Raw genomic sequence first — 19,770 nt, 5'->3', positions numbered from 1 at the left:
CAATGTTCTTGTGTTGTTTAGACATCTATGCTTATTAAGTAGAATCTGAGGTTCTCACAGCAGTGGGTATAAAAATGGCTGTCTTCTGGGCTGTGGCACTGTGTAGTCCAATAGAAGTTCACCAACATTCCAGTGAACTATGCAGCCTCCGGAGGCATCAAGGTCCACTAAGACACTGGTAAACTTCCACCAGACTACACAGTGCTACAACCTTAATCCATGCTCAACCTATGAAATAACCATCTACAAACAGCGTGGTCCTTCTTGAGAAGCTGGCAGTCATTCAATGAGATAAGAAATCCCCAGTCTTTTAAATTACCTTAATATTCATTACTGTTTTCATGACAGCCTGTATTCTGCACCAGATGAATACAAATGACTGTCACAACCGATTTCCTTAGGCTTCACTTTAGTAATATCCTGTCATCTATGCTCAGTTTTATTTGTGTCCTAGCTTTTATGTACATTTCTGAGATAGATCTGTCAACTGCAGCTGCAGGCACTTACCAAAGCATTCAGTCTTTGTGTAAGAAGCCGTCTGACATGCTATTCCGTCATCAGACCAATTTTCCTTTGTCCAAACTGATTTTCTTATGGTTGCAACAGTCAGGTATCCTGTCATTTCAGAATTACACTGACTCTAAATATGTAAAAGGACATAATGAGAAGTGAACCTTTTTTAGACAAGTCGTCATGCAAACGAATGTTCATTTCACTTGGAAGACTATCTTCTTCACCACCAGAATTATTAGGGTGATCATACGTAATCTGGTTAGGAAACCTGAAGGGAAAAAATCACTTGGAAGACCATGGCATCGATGACAGAAAAAATCTCCCGTGTATATAATGATGAACTCCGGATTCCACACGAGGCGGGGAATTTCTTGAATAACCAGAGCACTACCAACTTCTCATGAAAGAATACTCCCACGACCCTTTTTTCAACATAATATCTGTAAGTGCGTTTCGAAAATTTAGGAAGTCGGTTTTCACTTGTCATGTTTGTCAAAGTTCTGACGGATCAGAAATGCAAGAATTCCCATTTGTTTGGACAGAACCCCGGACGTTTAGTTCTCGCTGTTGGGATGTCAAGATGGCTCCAATCTCGAGCGACCGTCCCACATTCCTGTAGCGTGGCCTTGCTAGCACACACCGGCCAGCGTTGCCACATGGCATAAGGGGGCGAATATCAACGTCCACGAACATAGCGCGATGGGTAAATGCTGCCGGAGAGGCCATCTCTCCAGGTCCGAAAATGCCGGGGAATAACGCCCCCAATTGAATGCCGAGATTGCCAAATCGTTGGGGGGGTGAGCCAATTCTCTTTTACTAAGCTTCATTTGGGCCAATGAGCGCGTCCGGTTGACGTCATTCTCAGTAACAGCAACGCAGAGATCTGCCTAGACACAAGCCACACGAGCTGCACCCATCCAGTCTACCATATTTCCAGAAGGGGCTGGGTGATGTGAACAGCTTTCGCAGTTTGGTTAGTTTGCATGGGTTCATCATCGTGACCCGTTCCTTCTGGATCAGGTAAAGGAAATTGAGGAACTGCCTCCCGTGTTGAAGACACTTGCCCCAGCATTTCTCAAAATATGAAATCTCCTACCAATTTCTTTCCAAAAACTAACCTAAATTTTTACAGCATATATTAGGCGATGAAATAAATATTTTTTCAAGCATGATTTCCAACAGCGCCACTTAATTTCATGGAAAAACACGTACATTGGAAGAAAAGATCTCGGGAAATAAAACTAACGAAAAGATACGTTTTAAAAGAAGCGTTCGGTCCAAAACATTTTTCGGTCCTACAGCCACGGTCGTAATTGCGATCCTCTCCAAACGACAGAGATCGCGAAAGCGACGGTGATCAATAGTGTCCACCTCGAAGATTGTGCAGCTTGGAAACGGGATAAGGATCTGCAGATGCTGCAATGCTCGGGGTTCAACCGAAAATAAAAGTGGGAGGAATCGATCTGGTTTGTCGGCCCGAATCGGAACTGGTCCGAGCGATGAAGGAACGGTCGAATCACTGAGTGGCGATCCCGGTCGGAGAGATAAAAGCACGAACTTGAAGAAGCACATTGCCAACCTTCAACTCGCATCACCTCGTTCGCTACAATATCCGGTCTTTCGGATCCGTTCGTTCGCGACTGACATCTCTACATATGAAGAATACTATTCCGGGGCGTTGCGCCGTGTCAATTTTTACGAGACTACAGGGCGCAAGGTCCCAGAAAACAGCCATCTAAGCGGGCCTCGTCCATCCTCATAAAGAATACCGGGTCGAAGCGTGGTAACTCATTTTCACACAGCGTCAAGGTTAGAAATGCGCGGTGCTTTACCTCCTCCCGGTGGGTAGGCACAGACGAGTGGACCTTAATAGTAAGAGAACAACATACAATTTAAGTAACAATGTTCTTCGCGATTACTTTCCACCATGCACCCCGCCCTGGTACGAGGCTTAAACCCGCAAGTTCCAAGAACCTGACTTTGTCACTTTGGTTCTGTGTGGGGACAAGCCGCATCCAGCCCACTTTCGTACAATGTGCAGCACGTGGTTGACCTGATTCAGTTATGATGCTGCATCAATCTGGATGGATGATACGTGACTGGAAGACCGTGAGACATAAGGAAGCAGCAGCGGCCCACATTAATAGACTAACCCAGCATTGCCATTAGACGCACCAAAGACAAGCGTGAATGTCTCATTCAGGATGGTGGGCCCTCGGTCGGAATTCGAACCAGATACTTTTCAAATACGAAACACATTTGAGACTGTGCGCTGTTGGCCCGGAAACGAGCATTGGCGATCTCAGTCACAAATATTCACACGAACAGGGGGAGGGGGGGGGGGGTGACCAGAAGGATATATAGAAAATATTGAAAATTAAACTGAAATAAAACAAACTACAATTTTGGAAATTCATATTGAATACAATTTTGGTGCGTTCGAAGGAACTCCACATTTTGCGTCCTCGGAGATTCCCCACGTGAGTGAGTGGTACACGTGTGTAGCTGGAGATTCCCCACGCAGTCACATCCTCGCGCAGAAACGCATGGAGATCTTTGTGTAGGCGCCGGTTATTATCGTCTGATTTTAACTGGTGTCAACACACTTTTCTAGACCTCCAGCATGAAATTCAAAATTTTGTGCCTGCAGATAGATATGACAAAGCTAGACACATTCTTGCAACTTCCAGTTGAAAAGGCAAATAGAAACAGGAAGGAAGGAAGAAAGAAATAAAGAAGTGAAAAAGAAAGAGAAAACGGGCAGAAACGCCAGTGGCCTTACTCACCGGGCATGCAGACGCATCGGAAGGTGCCCGGGTCGTCCAAGCAGGAGCCGTCATTTTGGCATGGATGCGACTCGCATTCATTCACGTTCGTCTCGCAGCGCGGTCCCGTGAAGCCCTGCGCGCAGTTGCACGCGAACGAGCCCGGCGTGTTGACGCAGATGCCGTCGTGCTCACACGGGGACCCCTGTTCACACTCGTTGATATCCTCGCTGCAGTCCACCCCCTTGTAGCCGCTCGCACACGAGCAAGTGTAAGAACCATTGATGGGACTCGTGTCACAGATGGCGTCGGCGTGACAAGGGTTCGACGTGCAGGCGTCGTCCAAGTGACACAGCAGTCCTGCAGAAAAGGCCGTCATATGAATAACAAACTCTGACCGTAGTTGTATATGGGAGGACAGAATTAGGATTTGATGTGACATGTACCACAATCAGGTCAGGGGTCAGTGGCAGGCTCTTGTAAACACGGGGAAAACACTCGGGTTCCACAAACGAAGAGCATTTTCTTTATTCACCTGAGAAATTGTCAGGCCTTTGCTCGACGGGGTAAATTATTTCTCTCGTCCATATCTGGAGCTCTAATTTTCACCCCCTACAGCCGGTTTAGGCGTTTAAAGGTGCCACAAAAACAAATTAGCATGCAAGTGATGTCAATTGGGATCAAGTTGGCAAGGTCAACTGAGCAATGACTACTCAATATGAGGCACACCACAGACTGAATTATGAAACCACCACCACCACCAATTCATGATGTAGCTCGGTGCACCATTTCTATGTAAAAGTCACATAATTATAATTTGCCATTACCTGAAAGCCATCGAACTATCTGAAATGTAAGCCCAGCCCCCATGTTTATAATTATCCAAATGTACAGGCAAAACAAAATTCCGATTTGCATCTTAGCAGCCATTATTTGAACTTAATCTGCTCTTAACCCTTCAAAGCCCAGTGAAAACATTACGTACCACCAGCTTTAACAATCTGTAAAAGTGTACTTACGTTTCCTGTAAGATTTGTAGACTAAACAGTGATTATTTCGTTAAACTTTGTAATGGAGAGGGGTTGTTTTTTCTCTGGTGTAGGAACTGAATGTTCACATATAATGTAGATTAGCTTTTGTTTTCAAAGGGTTAATTTCCCTGTGAATGCAATTTTCATTTGTCACTGTCGATCCACATTTTGACCCATTTTAAAAGGATTTGTTTATCTACCTCTACATTTTATAATGATTTTGTCCCTAAAGTCTTCAGTCTGTCCACATATGTACTTCTCTTATGTACAAGCAGTGGTCACGAATCTCAAAAATAAATGAGGTGGGAGAACAGAAACTACAGCGTCCTTTGTTACCCCATCCCGGATGGTGACAACTTCCTGTTCCCGAGTCATGAAATATGGAAAACAAACTCAAGATTTCAGGAGTCAAAATCGTAACAGCTGTTTATGAGTTTCCAATTCTCAGACTCAAAATCTTTGCAGCAATTTGTAAGTTCCAGATTTCTCACTGTTTGCTATTAAGCCACTTATGTTCCTGAGTATCGTCCAATATCTTAGCAGGTATGAAAAGAGGGAGACAGGTGAAAACAGCTGTAGTTGATTAAATTACTGCAAAACAAGCAAGCAAACAGATCCTTCCTCTTCAGTCCTACTGATTACAGGACACCTAACGGAGCAACTTTGACAATAAGCACGTCTCTGCCCAGGCTTACCTGTTTTTCCGGGGGTGCACCTGCAGTAGAAGCTGCCCACCCTGTCGATGCACGTGGCGCCATTGAAGCAGGCAGCACCAGCGCAGTCATCGATATTGACACTGCAGTCAGGTCCAGCCCAGCCATTGACGCATATACAGGAGAAGCCACCGATGGAATTGGTGCAAGTGGCACCATTCTGGCACACACTGGGTCGCTGTCCACACTCATCTACATCTTGCTCGCACAACTCTCCCATGTAAGTGGGTGGGCACAGGCAGGAATATCGATTGATATCATCCACGCAAGTAGCCCCATTCTGGCACAAGTTGCCCGGACAATCGTCAATGTTCTCCTCGCAGTTCTTGCCTCGGTAACCTACAGCACAAGAAACAAGCACCATAACCATCAGTTCACTGGGTTACAACCAGGTGTTTCGAAAACAAAGTCTTACACAGACCAGCAAACAAAAGACAGTGTTTCTTCCTCATCGCATATAGCCAACGGCCCTCGCTATCAACACCAACAATTTCAAGACGACCACCGCGTTGGACGTGGTGGTGAAAACATTTGTAGAAATATGCTGCTGGTGATAATATTGGTGATACAGTGAATAATGGCACTCGCTCACCTGTGGGGCACCGACACTTGTAGCTGAGGGTATCCACCTCCTGGCACTCCCCATCATTGAGGCAGGGTGAGGGGTCACATGGGATGTACTTGTTCTCACAATCCTGTCCCGTGTAGCCAGGGTGGCACATACACCTGCATACAAAACAAAGCCCACAAGAAGTACACCACTTCAACCGCCTGAACGTGTTCTTCTAACTTTTGCCTAGCTGCTATAACAAAACTTCACACACACACACACATGTTTATTTTCTAAACAAAAGTGAAAAAGCATACCACAATTTAAAATGAAATTTCTCCCCCCCCCCCAATCCATTGAATAAAGTTGTACCTAAATTCACACCTTATCATGAAATCAAAAAAAAAATTCATACGAGTCATTCTGATAAAATTCCAATATTCCTTGATACGTACACAAGCAATAGATATATCAGATTTTACATGAAATCCTGACATTCTCCCATATTTATCTGTTAATATGAGGCTGCAATTCTGAAAATTAAACTCGTACAAAGAACTTATTAACTTTTGCAAATAATAATTCAAACAGAGTATCAGCAAAATTAAATAACACTTGTTTCATATTCAGAACGTCCATGATTCAAATCTTTACCCACAGACTGAATATCCTAAGTTGATTCATGGTCTTCCTCAGTTCCTAAAGACAAATGCTGAGGCTGTACCTTAAACTAGGCCTTCCTTCGACATCATTTCCAATTATTTACTCATTAATCTTCCTGTCACTCGACACTATATGGTCTGAATTACCAACATAAATTAAACCGCAAATAAAAAAACAATGACTCTGAGGTACTTCCTGTAAAAAAATTAGGGTTGTAACTCATAGGTAATATAAATTAATCAAGAAACACAACATTAATGTTAATTAATTAGTTTAATTGGCCTGCAATAAATTTTTAATTACAGATAATCACGAAACTGTATTGCCTTCAGTAGAAACCGACGTAAAGTTTGTTACATGTAGAACATTCACAAAATTAACCAAGTGTAGATGTAGATATGAACCTTTCTAATCTTGCGATATTTCGTGTGTTTCTTTCGAAACAGGAGTCTGAAGATGACGAATTCAAAATGTTCACATATGAGTGCGAACCCTTACTATTGTAGCGATGTATGTTACATAATCTGTTCAGTTTACTACATCACTAAAAACAAAAGACTGTAGTAATTTCAGTTTTCATAGGCATGAAGAAAATAACACGTTTCTAGTTATCTAAGAACGACCTCGTTTCCTAATTTTTTACCATTAAAACACACAGGAAGTATATGTGGGTTCAACAAATATGAGAATAAACACGTACAACGAATGAACAGGTTAGGAAGGGAGAAAAGTAGTGTAGACATGAAAGATCAGCCCAGCGATCTGGCCGCATTGGCTCTGGTAAAAGAGCTAATGGGGCCGGAAACTTCATTTAATCCTGAGTGGCAGCCCTGCCTGCCACAAATGGACAGCCAGTGTCGTCGTTGCGAAGGTACGAGAACGCGTCTCCGCGGAACTGCGGGCGCTATCGGAACTATTGTCCAGCCCGCAGATTTTACAAGCGTGAATATGGAGAGGCAGAGGAATTATACTGACAGGGTGAAACCGAAGAACTCGGGGGGCCTGTCCACCACAAATCCCACATGAACTGCCCTGGGCGCGAAGGCAGTATCACTTTCGATGTGACATTTGATGCGGGCTCTAAAATCCAGCCTCGGCTAGAGTTGCCATACTCTGTAGGGACACGACTCCCCGTATGGCGTCTCTTGCGTTATTCGTTTCTCGTGCAGTAGACAAGAATATTCTGTACTTGGTTCGAAACCCGGGCGGGGCACGTTCCCATACATCCCACACAGACAAGCGGAGCAACTTTCTCTCACCTCGATGGGTTGCCACGGTTCCGGCAGTAGTGCCAACTGTATCTCGAGTTGCACGTAGGTCTTTCAATTAGTGAACAATTTTCCCGGTTTTTCAAAGAAACTTCGAAACGACCAAATTGGACTTCTGGCACTAAGCCACGTATGACGAACCAGCGGTCACTGGTACTCTTATATTGTATTTCGCCTTCGTCCCGAGTTCGAAGACCGTAGCCGAAGGTCGGTCGTTGAATCTAGAAGTACCTTTCGACAATGCACAAACACTTTCTCAAATAAGCTACGATCGATTCCTTCCAAATTATTGCAAGCCATCATCCACAATCATGCTAAGAAGACACCATTAAATAACCAATAAACTTACCGACTTTGAAACCTACTTCCGGTTTTGTACAAAATTTAGTATAATCATCGTGCATCTAATGGTTGCCTGGCCTTCCTACTTCATAGGTCCCAGTTATGGATAAACCACGTGGCAGTTACGCAACATGTGGGGTATCGCCCTGAAATTTTGTGCGGTAAAATAATTTTACACAGCGCCCAGTTCTTGTTAGAACTACTTACGTTAAACACATAAATACGAATATGGGGGCGACCTAAAATGTAAGCAAATAATTGTTTCGGCTTTTAGGCAACAAGTAATAACATTTCCTGTAAAACGTCGAACGACACATATGGGTGCCCTGCAAACCAAGAGGTCATTACCAGTCCGCACCAAAGTAACAATTCCATCCAGAATTTAGATGGGAAAACTCCGAGCGAAGAGAACTGGTGAGATCTGGGTTTCTGTGAACATTGCTGTCTTCAGGGATGTAACACAGCGTAGCGTGGTAGACATTGGCGAACGGTTCTGAGGAACGTACAGCCTCCACCACCAGGGTACGAAACGTAAGTCAATGTCTATCGGACTACACGGTATTACACCCCAGACGGCAGTAGATTTTAATGATCGAGTCACAGCAGACGGACTCGGTGGCCACTTACTTGTACGATCCGTGCGTGTTGAAGCAGGTGCCGTGCCTGCAGGGATCCTCCTTGCACTCCACGATGTCCTCTGCGCACGAGGGGCCCACGAATCCCGGCGCACACGTGCACTTGTACGTGTCACCAAGGGACTCGCACTCGGCGCCATTGCGACACGGCATGGAGGCGCAGTGATCCTGCAGTTCGCAGTGGTGACCGGTGTAGCCCGGGGCGCAGGTGCAGGAGTAGCTGTCCAGACTCCTTAGCGTACACGTGCCACCGTTCAGGCAGGGGTCCGAGTCACACGAGTTGGCCACCGGGATCTCGCACAGGGAGGCTGAGTAGCCGATGGGGCAGGTGCACCAGAACGTGGGGCTGGCCGTGGGCGAAGACCGCACGTTGCAGGAACCCCCATTCTGGCACCGGGGGCCGGGTCCCGTGTGGCATGGGTTCATGTACTGGCAGTACTCCCCCACATGCATCGCCGTGCAACTGAAACCAGACACAGAGTAATCGGTAACACCGCATCCTGAGCAGAAACCAGTTTCTCGTCAAAATTGGGAAGATAGTTAAACTCTGCAAAATTAAGGAATTTCAATTACACGCGGTTTTTCGTCAACATCCATTACTTGCCAACAGCGTTATTTGGAGTTTATGATCCGCACTCTTCAATTTGTGTAAATATGAAAAATACGTGGATTCGAGATAACAATTGCTGTGCATGTAACCCCCGCGATTGATGAGGAACTGCTTTGGTACTCATAAAATAGAGAAGGCCGAAAGCAGATCCAAATGCCTTGTTTTAATTTCTACACATCCAACACGGATGAACCTATGGAAAAATATGGCGTCATATGAGGTCAAAACAACTGTAACCAAAGATTTTCAAAAGCAGCTAAGGTAAGTGGTGAACTAGCATGGAATAATCGACAGTTATGAACTCTGGTCGTAGGGTGCCTACGAAAATGGGAAAACCCTGGCTGAAAGTGTATCTCTGGCCTGTAATTTCCCTGCAACCCGCTAATGGACCCTCGTGACTAGCAAGTTTCCAGAGCACAATGAAAGCCCATGAGATCAACACTGAGAAATCTGTCTTCGTGACGACAACCCAGCTTCATTTCTCGTCGCAGTGAAGTTTCACACCAGCGTTGGGACACAAGCCCTAATTACCGACATCGCCCTCAGTTTTGACAGACTTGTCATGTGAAACTGTGTAGCTGCATTGAAACAACTTAAAGGAAACAAGTTATGAAATGAGCGCGTGGCGAAACACTGCATCTGGGCGTTCAATTCGTAGATGTTAACTGTGATGCCAGCCTAAATAATTAAGACAGACGAGCCTCCAATACAAAATGTTATCAAAGTCTGTACAACGGTTCTCACAGAATAACAAAAGAACACTTTGGTTTAATTATCTCGGCAAACGCGAGATTTTCGAGAAAAGCGTAATGTCTCATTTTACTCTACAAATTTTGTTCTCGAAATGCGAGCAGAAAAGCATGTAAATTGCTCATTACTGTATTGGGCACTTGCCATATATGGAATGTGTTAAATGTTAGCATAACACACTAGCGCCTAATTTAACCAATATCTGTTCAACGGTTCTGTAATTGTTACATGCGGCCAGACATCGTGGAGCTCCAACTTCGCTAAGAAAGCCCCTAAGACACACGGAAAATAACCGCGGCTTTCCCTTATTCTCAAAAATACGAATTCAATGACGCTGATAACCATAATAAGTCCTAGGTAAAATTTAAGGTTCTCAGGGCGCGTAGTGAAGACCAACGTTTCAGAGAAGCTCACTGCCTGATGAGGTAGTGAGCTAAATGGAAATAAGTCACTATCTAGCAGACTACACGCCGGAACATCCCAAAATACAACCATCTTCATATTAAGCCCTATTTGCGGGTCTGGGGTGTCTCTGTAGCGTGTCACTGCTTGCTCGGATGGATATGATTAGTTTACACGTAAACTATACTAACTAGATGGCTTATCGAACCCGAAGGTTCATCACCGAATTAACTAAAGCCCTCCACCGGATCCTGTCATGGGCAAACAAAATCCAGTCTCCTTGCTGCAATTATTTGGTGAAGCTGATCTCTCTCTCAAACCATAAATGAATCTGGGGACCAAGGGTGACGACGTGCTACCGCCTCTTCGCAGTCTTACGTGACCCGGTAGCGGCGTCTGGTATCCATAAAAGAAACCAGCGCCCTGCGGCTGTGACATTGATGTCAGACAAACATTCGTAACAGAGCGGAAAGTTCTCATCTCAAGATATCGTCACTCCTCATTATGCTTAGCATTTGTATAAATAAATATACACCACATGACGATATTGTCAAATACAGAGCAACTTATAAAAGACGTATACACGACCAAGAACAGATAAACGGGCAAGGATAAGCCGTAACAGACACACGGAATATTACCGACAACTAACCAACCCATCCTTACGACAGAGCGCAGGTGTCATCAGATTCCACCTACAACCCGAAGTAGAACTGCTTCAACCGCCGGGCCAAGTGGAATAACTGCAGAATTCATGATGTTTCCTTCTCGTTTGTGATTTTGTCCTTAGATTAGAAACCTTGCTGCACCATGTTGGCAGCACTGTATCTCGAGTGATGCTAGGAACCGATCTGGCACACAAAAAACGTCCCTCCGCTGTTGCCTGCCTGCCTGTCTGACCTTCTTCATAGCCAACGCGATCCGAGCAGAAAACATTCGCTTCACATCATCACTCAGGGCGGTCAACTCGAACCCGCGACCCGCTCTGCTTCGTAAGTGGGCGTATTCCCGGTTCGGACACCGGCCCGGAGACCGACAACCCCGTCGGACATTTATCGTGGTTTTCTTTACAGGAACAACGCAACTTCCGAAATCGTTCCCAAATCACCGTCCACGATCTCATTCTATGTTTAAGCAGCTTGTACGTCGTTAAATACGAGCACTCCTTCAGAAGCTGGCCTCATGTTTTGACGTCAGTCCCACGACAACAGCGGCCTGCCTGACTAATCGACAGTCCCGCAAACTTCAACCCAAGTTTAAACTCCAATTCGACAAGGGACTAGTGTCGTTAAACAAGAATATTCCGAGCGGCGATGCGGATTTCTGGGCCACATTTTTAACAAATTGTGCCTGTATTTGCTAGCCGTGTTCACGTTCTAATTCCATCTTCTTGTGCTTGTTACAAAATGTAATGTTCCTATTAATGGACACGGAAGGACTACTTTGGTACCGAGCATGTTCACCTGGATGTTCATTTATTGCAGATATCACGACACAGAACTTTCCTTCCATTTCGTTAAACATTCGCCAAAAAGATTCACAGTATGATGAATATCTAAACGAAACATGCATTTGTAGGATGAGTTGTATGAGAAAAACCTTGGATTCAACCGGACAACTTCCGGTGTACATGTTCATCGAAACCCCAAACAGAACCTACTTTAAAGAAAATCGCAAGATAGCAACGAAACTTCATCATTCGTGAAACAGCGCAGATGAACACGCACGCACGGGTTTCCGTGCGAAAATACATGTCATGAACATTCGGACCCACGGATGAATAACATACAAAAATATTCAACGACGCTGTTTCAACTTTATTAATTATAAAGCACTGATCAATTCAGGAAGATAATAAATGGTGAGAGGTCATGGTCCAAGGTGAATACGAAATTTGGAATGGAAATACTGATGGCCAGAGACCACTAAGAAGAACCCGACTTTAAGCGTCAAGATAAACGTATTCACTTCGTATCAGTCATGATCGAGGGGAAAACGTTTCACAACGCGTGACGATGGACTGAGAGAGCCAAGGGGGGCGGGGTCCCACGAAAGGGGCAAACTCTGTGACCCAGGTACCAAAATAATGTCCTTAACAAGTTTAACTCTAATCTGGACAAAGTATATCGCCCTGATGACGGAGGCAGTATGACCTCTGAAACGTTGGTTAACATCGACCAGACTACACAGCGCAACAACCCAGAAGACGGAAATCTTCATACTCTGATGACGGAGGCAGTATGACCTCTGAAACGTTGGTAAACATCTACCAGACTACACAGCGCAACAACCCAGAAGACGGAAATCTTCATACTCTGATGATGGAGGCAGTACGACCTCTGAAACGTTGGTAAACATCTACCAGACTACACAGCGCAACAACCCAGAAGACGGAAATCTTCATACTCTGATGACGGAGGCAGTATGACCTCTGAAACGTTGGTAAACATCTACCAGACTACACAGCGCAACAACCCAGAAGACGGAAATCTTCATACTCTGATGACGGAGGCAGTATGACCTCTGAAACGTTGGTTAACATCGACCAGACTACACAGCGCAATAACCCAGAAGACGGAAATCTTCATAAAGTATTGATTAAGTTGTTCTGGACCGTAGGCGAAATTTGCAGATGTCCAACGGCGTTCCCTTCAATAAAATTAACACAAATAATAATACTGAAACTGAACAAATTAATTTCAAACATTTCATCACAGAGAAAACGCAATACAGAAAATTAATTTAATGATAAAGTAGTAAAATCTAACGACGATAACTACATAAAATTAGCACACCTAAGAAACAAAACTGTACACGATCGATTCATATAACAAATCTAATAGGAAAACTATACAAAATTATTACACAGAACAGAATTAAAATGAAGCGAATTAATATCACCGAACTTCGGCTTTCGGGAATGAGCTGCGTCATTTAGGCAAAAAAAAAAATGCAGTTTCCATCTCCGGCGTAAATGTGTATTGGAAGTCTCAAGAAGGGCCCTGGAGATGTCGAATGCAATGTCTGCAAACGTTCGATAGCTTTCAACATTCGAAGCGGCTCCTCCCACGAAGCCCAAGTTATACGCTGAACTCCAGCCGCGAAAACCCTAGGACAAGAACATCAAACTGTTTTAACCAGTTTCCTTCAGACATTTAATCGCGTTGTGTGGAATTCCACGAAACAGTCTGGGGGAAAGCACAGGCGAACCTGCAGTTTTATGACGACGGTTATGAGCCTTCAGCTGCTTAACAAGTGCGATAGACACACCCTGAACTCTATTTACAATCTCACAGCAAGACTTCGGTAACTGTAAACAGTTTACGGATGACTTCAGTTCCTTGTGCAAACAAAAACGGCCGTGTACCTGGTTACTCTCAGCACGACCGATATCAGACCACAAGCTCTCAAACCAAAGCGTAAGGGAAAACGTTACTAGGAAGACCAAGAGATAGAAGGTCCGCAAGTTGGTTGCAGATCTGCATGAAACGAAACTTGTGTGCGAAGTGTTTCAGAGTAATCGATACGTTTCAGTAATTATAACTGGCGCCTCACCGACAAGAACTGAAGCTGGATCCAATCAAGTACACGGATTTTAAAGCAAAATATCCAATCCGTTCAGTTCTTTTAATTTCGATTGAGTAAAATTTTTAACATTTTAATCGCTTAGGAAGTGACTTCAACATCCACCCTAGAAATCCATGACGGTCAGAGGTGTGATCTCTTAATGTGCGGAGCTAATGGCCTGCAGATCTAGAAGTCTAGAAACAGAACAAAATAATAGGTGTTAGACCATACTTCGGTAAAAATATCGGAAGTTAACAATGCATTCTTTTGGCAACAATCCTGCAAGGTGCTTCTTTTATATCAGTAACATCACCATGGCCATCAAGAACGCACCAGAGAAGTGGATTGATAGTAAGTTCTCAAATACAATTTCTGAAACCTTCAGGTTTGATAAAAGTCGAGTAACTATCAGCTTCTCAAGAATGGCATTGCTCCTGAAGTCAACTCATATAATTAAAAGGGGGATATATAAAACGAAAAACAGCAATATCAAAGTAAATGGGGGGGATCATGTATAGAAGAAAGATACTCTTTCGTCCTGGCAAAATTAGACATGGGACGCGTTTTAGATCTGATCCTTTCGTATAAAATTAAAAAGTAGAACATAAAACAGTGTGAAATACCGACTAGCGATGAAAGTCTATTGCACAAATGATCAAATTAAGACCATATTCTTGGAATAAGCCAAACATTTCCAAGCAAACCCGGTCCATAAACATGAGGAGTTCCCATCCGTGGCACTGCTTAGGAACCACGCGCTTTCCTGTCAGAGGCAAATCCTCCGACGGGCCAAAGTACGCGGGCGTACGAAAGAGGGAATGAACGTTTTTCTCCTCTTGTAAGAACTGCGACGTTGGTGTGGTGGATCTAGAAGAAAGTAAACAGATGACCGGCCAGAGAGCACTTCCGCCAACCGGTGAACACTGATATTGCAGACCGTGCAGAACCGACAGCAGCGGAATTTGATTCGGAGGTTGTCGCTCATCCCGATCAAAAGCAGGGAAAAACCGTGACCCGTGAACCGCACGTTTCATGCGGCCCGCGTGCATTTCAGACAACACTGCCTCACTTGTATTAGGCAAGATAGTTACTTGATATCAGTAAACATTATTAATTAACGTTCGGTATTTGACAGTGCCTGTCGCCGTGAGCAACATTTCTACTTAATGAAGACATTAAATCAAGATCGATGGACACTCGCAGGGGTGAATGCGAATCGTAACAAAAATTAAACCTGCTTCTGAAAGATCAAACACGAAATTCGGAATAAAAAAACACTTAAATGACAATTATTGAGAGAGACATGAACTTGTTTGCAATAACGAACAGTAGCATTTTAATTAAACTGCAACGAATTCCAATACAAACTGTCCTCTTCTATGGCAATTGGTAAAAAAAAATGCTGAATCTGGCCCCAAGTGTGAAGATATCTGGAGTCCCTGCTCTAAAGCCTTGGTGACGAGTTGGCAGTTGACATACCCGCAAATACGCAACGCCCCTCCTATGCCGACTCCGCCAATTTCCAATAATCTCCGAACTAGGGGACAGGCCCACTGAAGGTCATTACCAATACCAACCATCACGGCGGCACTCGGAACTTTTCATTCGTTACAGGTGACGTTAAACTGCGCGAATCGTTTCAACCTCCAGCAAGTGGCACACGCGAATTACATAGCCTTCTATTTAACTTTCGCAGGGTTCGAATCCAATCAGTCAGCAGTCGAATGTCGGGACAGTGTCATCAATTATGAACTGATTTGGAAGCGTGTCGATTGGCTTTTGTGAATTCGGGAAGGAACCTTCGGGTTCTTCAACAGCATGAAATAATCTGCTCGATCTGCATGCAGCGGAGCGCGACAGTTGGCATGCCTGCTGCTCGCTCTACGTTCCCACGGTCCTCGCCACGCCTGATGCTGCCCCCCCCCCCCCTTCACCGCTAACTTATCTGAGAGCGTCCGCCTTACTACTTACTATCCATGTCATTGACATCGACCCTGTATGTTTGTTTATTGCAAATAATACGCTATCCTTATGCTACCGTTAGTGTGGTCATCTGCAGTTTCGGGCAATGGCGGCATGACAAGTTCAAGGCATGGGAAGATAATATTAAAACGTATCTTAGATGTAGAAATTATGGGGCGTGAACTGCACCGAAGTGACTCGGCTGAACTTTTTGGTTTTCGAGTAAACAAGAAATCTGGAAGATGGCCTGAATCATGGTCTGTACCGTCGAGTCGAGCATAAACTTATCAGTCAATCAATCAATCAATGAATATTGGAAGCAACCCTAAATAGGTTCTACACGCCTGGACGATATTTCACACTTGTCAGGTGGTCACGCCCCAGGAGAAAGCTGCATCATTGCAGTTCGATCTCCTCTCGGTACAGAACGAAAAATACTGATTTGCAACTTGTCCAGAAACTTGGCTGCTGCAAACTTCACAAAAAAAAAGTCAAAACCCACAAAAGCCGAAATCGAAAGAACAATAAATCGTACATTTCGCAACAACAAAAAAATGATTTCAAAATTACAGAAAACTGTGAAACGTGTGGGAAGCACAAGCATGTCTGTCCACAAACTGAACGCATCTCCGAAACGGATACACTCGAAACTGCCCAGCAAATTCAATTTTCGTTCACAGTGGTCAAATATATTTCGTATCAGCTTAAACATAACTATTATAATCAACTCGACTGTTACTTTGGATAGCGTCCATTGTCTTGGTTGTTAAAACCCACGACATTACGGAGACTGCATTCGTCATCAGGTTAAGGTATAAAGGACCGGTGGTAGACGATAGAGACTACGTCTAAAGAGAGTAGGCACCCTTTCTCACCACCTTAGCCTGATAACAGACAGATCCTGTTTCCGTAAACCTTTTTTTTTTCCAAGTATCCAGTGAGTAAAGTAACAGCCAAATTTGACTGCAACACACCACAGTCAGAACAATTTATAAGTAACTTTTATATTTTTTCTCAACAGTGCTCGAAGTCGCAAGGAACACAAACATGTGTACTTCAAACTGTGGTTGGTACACCTTTCTATTCATTCTCCAACCTCCTGCTACTTGCTCTCTCTCTCTCACTGCCTGGCTGGGAGAGCGACCTGTTGCAGCCATCGGCAAACAACACGATATCGGAAACTCAAACGTGAGCTTCGGGTAATTTTAGTGGACAGAGATCCGGAAAGCAGAGACACGGGGGCGGACGACCATAACGCATTCATTTTATGCATATCAAACGAAACGATTTCCGATAATTTTGAAGTCAATAAAACATGCAAGAGGTATCCTATCCTATCCTTTCCCGGTGAACGACCAGATACCAATGAACTTTGTAACAACACAAAACAAAACGTTAATAGCACGCGCAATTCCCAGTCACCTCCTACCCTTACGGCTTGTTTCTCATCACATCTCCTTGTTCATCAAAGAAGCCACTATCCAATAGTTTTCCCCTCCAACATCAGATGTGCATTTGTTTCTACAAGTCCACACCCTATCGTAATCTCCTAAATATATTTCACTATCCTAACACCATTAGGTGATGAGTACAAATCACGAAGTTCCTCCTTCTGTAAAAATTATACTGATACAAATGCTTTCTTCATCATTCTGTATTCAAACAAACGTAATTAAAGCTTTTCTTGCACAGAAAACTACTAAAATACGTATCCAACATTATGAATATGTATGACAACGCGAATCAAGACAAGGACAAGGAACACGTGACAATATAAACCGGTTCCGCGAACTGATTTTGAGTCCGCCTTACACCAAACATCACAGTGGATATTCATCTCGTGTGAAAAAAGACGAGCATTGTTCGACTCTGAATTGTCCGGGTTCAAATACAGTTCGGTCGGGAAACTTCGCTTGACAAAGACAAAACTCAAGGGGCATCCGCAATAGTAGCGGAGTCAGCGATGGTACACTCTCGCCGCATTAAAGATGCGTCCAGACTGGGTTCGTGCTCGTGTTCCGTCACTGTCAATGTGGACGGTTCAAGGAACACGAGCAGCGTTATCAAACGGAGCAACGGGCCACAGACACTCGCCCCAAGAGGGCGGCGAAACTTCACACAGGCACACTCCGAAGCTGCCGTGTGACGGAAGTCACTCCCAACATCGATAGATACACAACCACAATATCGTAACATCGCTGCCACGTAGCTATCGATTAGTTCCCAGCCGTGACACGGCAACGTGTCATTAAGAGCACGCGGACCCCACGGTGAGCACGCACAGCGTGTCCGCCCCGCCTCATGCGTCACGATCACCGTGGGCAACAGGAACCGAACGCGGGTCTCCGGAATGTGAATCGAATGGGATTTCTACTCTCGCTGCTTAAACTGCAAACGCTTGTGGTTCGGTTCCGCACGGGTGGGCAACGCCGAATTTGATGTGAAGGGCCGTGAGTCGTGTCTGCGCGAAACAAATTCTGGGCCCTTCGATCAAGATGAAACTAAATCCGAAGTAAAGGCGAAGCTTCCAGACGAAGACTGAAGTCGGGTAAGGGTAACAATTTTCTGCTGCCGAGGACAGAGGTTGTACGAGATCGAAGACGATGCGAACGCTCGAGAGGAATTCAGTAATGAATGACAATAAAACACACAAGATTACTGTCTTCTGGACTGTATCGCCGTTTAGTCAGACGTTTCAAAGGTCCTTGCTGCCTTATCGCCTTGATGATGGAAGCAGCAAGGACCTCTGACACGTTGGTAAACTTCTACCAGACTACACGGGGCTATAACCCAAAAGACAGCGATCTTCAGACTCACCGCTGCGAAAACCTCGAATCCTACTTAATAAAATACTGGTTCGGAAAGAATGCAATCGAGTGTCCAAATATGGAAGAATCCAGCGCGCTAACCCCATGAGCTAACTGCACTGCTCTGTAGCAATGTACATTTATATTACCTAAATATATTAACGACACACGATTTGTAGCACTGGAGCCTTATCAGCGCGAAAGCCCGATCTATCTTAAAGTATATCACACAGCTTGCGTTGTGCATATAACGGGGCCCTGCCGATCTTGGCCATTATCGGGATCGGCCTCGCGGCAAGCGACACAAGTTTACAGAAGATTGCTGTCTTCTGGGTTATTGCGCCGAGTAGTCTTTTAGATATCCAACGTTTCAGGGGCCATACTGCCTCCGTCATCAATCTTCAGACTCACCGCTGCGAAAACCCCAAACCCTACAAAAGCTTACATTTCATAACAAAATGGTAAAAAAAAACAGGTTGCATCAGAGCTTTGAAACAGAGCAACGTGAAGGCGTTAAGAGTTCTGCTCGGAACTTCCCAAGCACAAGCTACAAATCCGAACTCGCCAACAGTAAATAACGCCTGTGCCTGACGCGAGTCTACATGTGTCTGGAATCTGCCTCGGGCCCAAACCGAAGGTTGACGAAGTTCCAACGAGAACAGCAAACAAACGCATTCCGATACGCTGTACTTCACACTCCGTTTAACAGACTCGTTCGTTCTGTCCACTCTTTACAAGGCAGGCAACACGAGGCAACACGAAGCATGTTTTACAATAACAAAGATATTAGCGTTCCGCGAAATGATTTTAATCTTAACCCTTTGTGGCTCTCCGCCACCTGCTATAATGAACTGTTTTGATAAGCATTGGATTTCACATTCTCAGAGCTTTCGTCCTGATTCTTTGCGAAAGGTCAAGACCAAATTCAACACCAGGAAAGTGAAACACAACGCGAAGTGTAGACGATAAGTCACAACACATAAAGAATGCTTGATAAGAAGATGAACGAATATGCACATGTCAGAGGTAGATTGCTCTACGCGCCAAAAATAATTGAAAAATATATAACTGGGACAAGAGGTGTGCACCGGGTACTGGTTGGGAAACCTGAAGGGAAGACCCCCCGCTGGGGAGACCTAGACGTAGATGCGAGGAAAATGTAAGGCGGGATCTATGGGAGATAGGAGTTGAA

At 44.5% G+C, this 19,770-nt stretch overlaps 1 protein-coding gene across 1 annotated transcript in view; it reads right to left on the bottom strand.

The window, feature by feature from the left end:
- N (neurogenic locus Notch protein) overlaps nt 1-19,770 on the bottom strand; it is a 53,063-nt gene that overhangs the window by 12,603 nt on the left and 20,690 nt on the right. The window contains exons 3-6 of the mRNA XM_022082708.2: nt 8,473-8,943; nt 5,615-5,748; nt 5,005-5,361; nt 3,300-3,638 (exon numbers count right to left, since the gene is read on the bottom strand). Coding sequence (XP_021938400.2) covers nt 3,300-3,638; nt 5,005-5,361; nt 5,615-5,748; nt 8,473-8,943 — 1,301 coding nt within the window. The remainder of the gene's footprint in view (nt 1-3,299; nt 3,639-5,004; nt 5,362-5,614; nt 5,749-8,472; nt 8,944-19,770) is intronic.

Source organism: Zootermopsis nevadensis, unplaced genomic scaffold (genome assembly GCF_977971745.1).
Source record: "Zootermopsis nevadensis isolate Lab colony 2312 unplaced genomic scaffold, Znev_1.0 Znev_ptg000002l, whole genome shotgun sequence".
Classification (NCBI taxonomy): Eukaryota; Metazoa; Arthropoda; class Insecta; order Blattodea; family Termopsidae; genus Zootermopsis; species Zootermopsis nevadensis.
The sequence above is the reverse complement of the archived record's forward strand: the minus strand, read 5'-3'. Positions and strand labels throughout refer to the sequence as shown.